Source organism: Oratosquilla oratoria, chromosome 18, assembly GCF_046742065.1.
Source record: "Oratosquilla oratoria isolate Oo_2021 chromosome 18, ASM4674206v1, whole genome shotgun sequence".
Taxonomy (NCBI): domain Eukaryota; kingdom Metazoa; phylum Arthropoda; class Malacostraca; order Stomatopoda; family Squillidae; genus Oratosquilla; species Oratosquilla oratoria.
Window position 1 is genome coordinate 25,008,423 of NC_134794.1, and position 6,834 is coordinate 25,015,256.

General features: G+C 39.1%; 1 protein-coding gene across 1 annotated transcript; it reads right to left on the reverse strand.

The window, feature by feature from the left end:
* Positions 1–230: 230 nt before the first annotated feature.
* Positions 231–767, reverse strand: LOC143034791 (serine/threonine-protein kinase pim-3-like). The gene has a single exon (XM_076201138.1). The coding sequence runs from the start codon at positions 765–767 to the stop codon at positions 231–233; it is 537 nt and encodes a 178-aa protein (XP_076057253.1).
* Between the last annotated feature and the right edge of the window lie 6,067 nt (positions 768–6,834).

Consider the following 6,834-nt stretch of genomic DNA (forward strand, 5'->3'; position numbering starts at 1 on the left):
AGTATTCCGTCGAGTGATGGGCGGCCCCAAGGGTCTTTTGCGAAGCATCGCATTATTAGGTCCCGGCAGACGTTCGGAACGTTCTTCGGGAATGACGGACTGGCCCTACATATGGAGGCGTCTGTGTAGAAAGGATCACGGCGGCACACCATGTAGTAAAGAAGAGTGCCCAGGCTCCAGACTGTTGCGGGCATGTGCAGGAACTCGCCTCCTTTGATGTATTCTGGAGGCTAGTAAATTCGAGTTCCGCCTGTGTCCGTTCCTTTGTAACTCGTAATGCGCTCTCCGCAACCAAAGTCGATTACCTTGATATCAAGCTGACCTGAACTCTTGTCCCTGAAGAGCAGTATATTTTCTGGCTTGATATCTTTATGGGAGACCGCGGCTTCAAAACATCCTTTTATAGTTGTAACAATCTTTTTGAAGAGTCTTCGGACTTCTACATTCGATAGGTCGTTGTCGTTTTCTATATAATCGTACAACGACATGGACGACGGAATAAGTTCCATTACCATATAGAAATTATCATTGGCGATAAAATAATCATACAGCTTGATGACGCCGGGCACCTTCTGCACCTTCTTCAGAAGCGCAGCTTCCTTCGGGATTTTCTTCCCGTTGCGACGTCTATATGATTTCATCCGCGCCAAGGGCACTTTCTTCAGGGCGACCTCCTGCCCATCGATGATCCGCTTGGCTCGGTAGACAGAGCCGATGCCTCCTTTGCCCAATAGCTCCTGCACTTCGAACTCGTTCAGCTTCGTCATCCTTTCCCAAGAGAGTCTTTGTTTGAGAATGTCCCAATTCCTTGTCATGAATGAAAGTCACATCACACATTAAAGTAAACACCTGTACTGACTAGTTCGTATTGCGCATACGAATACACACCTTAATATAAGCTTGTATCTACATGTAAAAACTTATGTTATCTTTAAAAAATTCCCAATTATGCAGATGCAAAGAGAGAGAGAGAGAGAGAGAGAGAGAGAGAGAGAGAGAGTCATCATTTGTTGCTTATGATTCGAGTCTTTAACACGGAAATAATGAGTTCAGAGAGAGATCACGGCGAAGTCAGCTCCAGGTTCATAGTGCTCGGATATGTCTTCGCTGTATCTTCTTCTTCTTCTTCTTCTTCTTCTTGTATAAGATCAACATATCCCTGTTCGTGATATCAGTGGACAAGCAACAAGAGACAGTGTTTTATGAGAAACCTTTGGTGTAGCGCCTTCCATGATGGTGCCACTCCTATAGTCTCAAGCTTAATATGACGGGAGTCTTTTCAAGCACCCGCTTAAATCCCTTTCAATAAGCACCCATATATTAAGATAAATAAATATGAATAGATGAATAGATGAATAAATAGACAAACAAATAGATAAACGACTTCTCTGAATGATGGAAACACATATCGAATACCTATTCGTGATAACCGTTTTCTTTCTCATTTTGCTCCTTCCAAGACAATTTATTCATTTAAGAGAAAACACCTTACTTCACAAAGGGTTGACACTTTGACTGCCGAAAGGTTTCCTCGTCTGAATACGCTTGCCTAACGGGGGCAAAAAAAAAAAGAGAGAAAAAAAAAAAAAATTATGTATATATATATATAGATATATATAGATATATATATATATATATATATGTATATATATATATATGTGTGTGTGTGTGTGTGTGTGTGTGAGTGTGTGTGTATATATTTGCAGAAACCAATTGGAAAATAAAATAAATGAATACCGAACGTTTTCGTCTATTCAAGACATCATCTTGAATAGACGAAAACATTTGGTATTCATTTCTTTTATTTTCCAAGTGGTTTCTGCAAGTATTGTTGTCACGTGTCCTTAGCGATTTGTTATATATATATATATATATATGTATATATATATATATATATATATATATGTATATATATATATATATATATATATATGTATATATATATGTACATATATGTAATATAAGTATATATATATATATATATATATATATGTATATATGTATATATATATATATATATATATTATCATTTTTTTTTTTTTTTTTTTGCAGAAACCAAATAAAAGAAATTAATACCGAACGTTTTCGTCTATTCAAGACATCATCAGTGTACGTCATCGTACCCTGATGATGTCTTGAATAGACGAAAACGTTTGGTATTCATTGCTTTTATTTTCCAAGTGGTTTCTGCAAGTAATGTTGTCACGTGCCCTCAGTGATTTGTTTTGTATATATATATATGTATATATATGTATATATATATATATATATATATATATATATATATATATATATATATATATATATATATGTGCACACTTTTTGGGCACAGGTTCTCACGTAAACAATTTTGATTGAAGTCAAGTACGCTAATAGCTTTGGCTGTTTTGATATTCAATATATTCAGAGTCACGAATAACTTTTTAGTCTCATTGTTCAAGGTTTGAACATGATCATTCATCAAACTAACACCACAGTTGGACGAAAGAATGAGTTGAGTAAGCGAAACTATATATTTCGATTGCTCACTTCAATCCTCTTCAGTAGTACAAAGTGGAGGGAGTGTGCTGTCTTAAATAGCAACCTCTAACAAAAGGAAGGAATCGTGGAAAAGAATAATGTCACTACCCCAACCCTTATGTGACATATATAGTTTCGCTTACTCAACTCTTTCTTTCTTGCAACACTACTTCTGACCCAGGGCAGTGGACAGGATGCAGGGATGATCCGTCATCCAGGAGGTGCCAAGATGAGAGGAGGGTGGAGGGGAGTGGAATATGTAGGGGATGGAATGGGTGGGAATGCTTTCGATGCCTTTTTCTTTTTGGCTACCCCCCGTGTAGGGGGGGAAAGCCTTTGGTATATGTATGTAACCCTTTCTTTCGTCCGACTGTGGTGTTAGTTGTGATTTACAAATGTGTTACTACATTTCTCACCAGTGATGATCATTCATGATTTCGATATCAGGTGAAAGGGTCTTGTCATAGGCGATGATGAATGCCAACGATTATAATCAATCTATGCAACAGTACAATAAAACTGTTGACACAAACACCGAAAACTCAAGTTTTTCCCTCTCTCAGAGGGTGAGAAGAACTACTGTATATCTATATATCTTGAAGGGTTGCTGTAGGTGAAGTTCTAGTGAAGAATAATTTCTGCAGAAAGACTTGTACTGCTTATCAAGGAGATTAGGATAGGTCATCGGGACTCCTTGGATGATGTCACTGGGAGAAGTAGGAGAGGGCAAGGGCAGTTCTTTGTTGAGGTCACTGTGAGAAGTAGGAAAGGTCAATGGGAGTCCCTGGGAAAGGTTACTGAGGAAAGAGGGAAAGGTCAACTTGAGTCCCTGTGGAAGGTCACTGGGAGAAGTCATCAGTCACAGTACAAAGAGATAAGTGGAAGCTCTGGTTTGACTTCTGGTCCGTGATCCTGTGGGTTTGATTTGTTGGTGCTGGAGGGCATTTTGCTCTGGGGGCTTTGTAGCATAACTTTCCGTTGACACCGGGAAAGACCATGGTGAATCATTCATATGCTACAATGCTGCATTGCTGAACCACAGTAGACGAATTTACTTACAAAAAAAAGTCTGACGCCAGGGACTTTTATTCAGTTTTGGTACCCTCCACCCCTAAGTTCTTGATGAACAAATCTACAATAAATGTGGATATATTTTGTGTATCCTGCTCTGGCTGCCGTGAGGCGATTTATCTTGATTAACAGAACCTCCTAGGGCAGAGTGCAGGGCGTTGAAGTCCCCCATGTAGATCACACTGTGAGACGTGAGTGGGGGGAAGACGGAGAAATTGATTTTTCCTGGAGCAGAGTAAACATTGTAGAGTCTCAGCTTCCCTTTGCCTATGGATATCTCAAAGGTATAATGTGTGCATAGCATCATCAGTATCAATTGACAACTATCTCCGTACGAGCGGTCCATGGAAATATAACACATTAGATTTGATCTTGTTGCAGCCCTTGTGCACCGGCGGTGTTTTCTGCTTCTATCACTAGTTTACTAATCATATTCGTCACTAATATACTGGAGGATTCTTCAAGTACCCTTGATATGTAAGGTGGTGCAGTGAGTTGGATCTCATAGCGGTACACATACCCAGACTTGACACTGGCGGAGGGAGTAGGGGTTGGGGTGTTTGGTGGAAAGTGAGGTAGAGGGAATGTTATGAGTGATATTTGCGATTAATCACTGGAGGCGACCGTAGTGTAATTAATCGGTAAGCTCACCCACCGGCAATTGGGAGTCTCGTGTTCGGTCCATGGAAGGTGGCAGCTTTCCTGTTACGCTCCTTACCTCAACGCTACCCTGTGTGCCCATTATTTTGCGATATAGTTGATTAGTTAGTTAAGGTTTATTCAACAAAATAAAATACAATCTCTACATGCATATATACAAAATCTTTACAAAATTACTTGTTGAAAAGGGAGAGCGTGAAGCAAAGTTTATGGGGAATTGCTCCTCCTTTAACCCATTATGTCCCAGTGTCCTCATTTGAGGACACCGGGTATATTATTGTCATATTCATAAATAAGCGAATAGAATAACTCAAAGATACATAAAATACAAGCTATAATGTTTTTGCAACAACCTCATGTTAAAACTATGTTTCACTGATGCATACAAAAGCATTTAGTTGGGGTCCAATTTCAGGGATAAATTGAGCCACAAATAAGCCAACATTTCATCTTCAATTCAGAGTACTACTCTATCGACACAGATATTATAGGTGTTGTCACATGTTTCTAAGACGCTGATTTACCATGTACATTATATATCAGGTAATTATTATTAGTACCCAGCAAGCCAGCAATGTTATAAAATGCCTGTCCTCAAATGAGGACACTGGGACAATATAATAGAAGCATGTGCTACTACAGGTCACAACAGGACAACGATAAAAGAACCTGCGACTCCCTTTGATTATTCATGTTACAACATGCCATGGATGACGGTGCCTGCTACACCCACTAATACGTCATTTGTGCTCGGATCGTTGTAGGCAACACATCTGACTGAATACTGCTTCAAAGGTTGGTGCATTATAATAGTGCAACTATTTAGTTATAGTAGTTATATAATTACTGTATAATAGTAGTGTCAATGTGCGAGGGATCTGTTTCCCCTCACATGGCCAATACAGGCCAACATTTAAGAAAAAAAAATTATGATTATTCTCTTTTATAAACTTATGTATATTATTCTGTTTCATCGCATATGGCGAAGAGACAACGTCCTGCACTCACACTTGAGAGAGCCCTTGAATTATTGTTTGATGAGGATGAAGAGGAAGATACAGCTGAAAGAGCTGATGTGATTATTGTACCACCGGATGTAGATGAACTGACTGACAAGGAGGATATAGCTGAAGATGAAATGGGTGAGATATCTGTTCAAGATGTGCCTGGTACCTTAGAAGTTCATGTGGATAGAGTGCCGATAGAAGAACATGCTGAAAATAAAGCTAAAGCCGCTACATCATCCACAAAAAAAACGCAAATTTTGTGACTGAACCCGTATGGAAACACAAAACTCCTGAATACAGGAAGGTCAAAGGGCGTTCCGAATATCACAGGGATTGTTTGCAGAAAATGAAAGATAATCTAGATACTTTATCACCTCTGGAACTGTTTGAGAAACTTATGACTCCCGGCATCTATGAGCACATTGTCAAAGAGACAGTTCACTATGCAAGTTCATGTAAAAATATGTGTGATTTTACATTCAGTGTTGATGAGTTGAAAACATTCATTGGAATATTACTATTTTCTGGATATCACAAAGTTCCTTCTGAGAGAGAGATTACTGGTCAAGTGAGGAACATCTCGGGGTCCCAATCATTCAAAGGGCAATGTCAAGAAATCGTTATCAGCTTGTGAAAAGTCTTATACATTTTTGCAATAATGAGGATGCCAAGGACAATACACATGAAAAAGGGTTCAAAATAGGTCTCTATTGTCACTAGCCAAAGAGTAATTTCAGCAGTTTGGCATATTTGAGGAATTCATATCTGTAGATGAAATGATTGTGAAGTACTATGGACGTAATTCATTGAAGCAGTTTATGAGAGGTAAACCCATCAGATTTGGGTACAAATTCTGGGCTGTATGTGGAGCCTCAGGTTACTGCTATAATTTTGACATGTATTGTGGCAAGAGTTCTAGGAATGATGATAATGATGGCCTGCTACTCGGAACAAAGGTTGTTTTGAGAATGTTAGAGGCAGTGAAAGTACCAAATTCTCATTCTGTTTTCTTTGACAACTCTTTCACTGGGTATGACTTGTTAGTTCGTCTTAGGAATCTCGGTTATCAGGCCACAGGCACAGTCAGGGAAAGCAGATTGAGCAAATGTCCTTTACGGCCAACAAATATCATGAAAAAAGAGAAACGAGGCACCTATGATTATGTGTTTGACACAAATGAAGAAATTCTTTTTGTCAGGTGGTCTGACAACAAGTGTGTTTGTGATGGAATGAATTATGATACCATTGAACCTGTCAAAAAGGTTAAGAGATGGCAAAGGGATATCAAAGCAAAAGGTGATGTTCCTCAGCCAAATGTTCTGAACAACTACAATGCTTATATGGGAGGTGTAGATCACCATGACTGGTTGACTGGGAAATACGCAACTTCTCTACGGGGAAAGAAGTGGTATTGCCCGCTCTTCACACGTGTATTAGACATGATGATTGTAAATGCGTGGATCAACCATAAATTCCTACATTAAGGAAAGGAACACCTTGACTTAGTAAGCTTCAAAAGAGCAGTATGTGTGCCTTATTTGAAGTTGGGAGATGCAGGCAGAGAACTGGGGAGAAA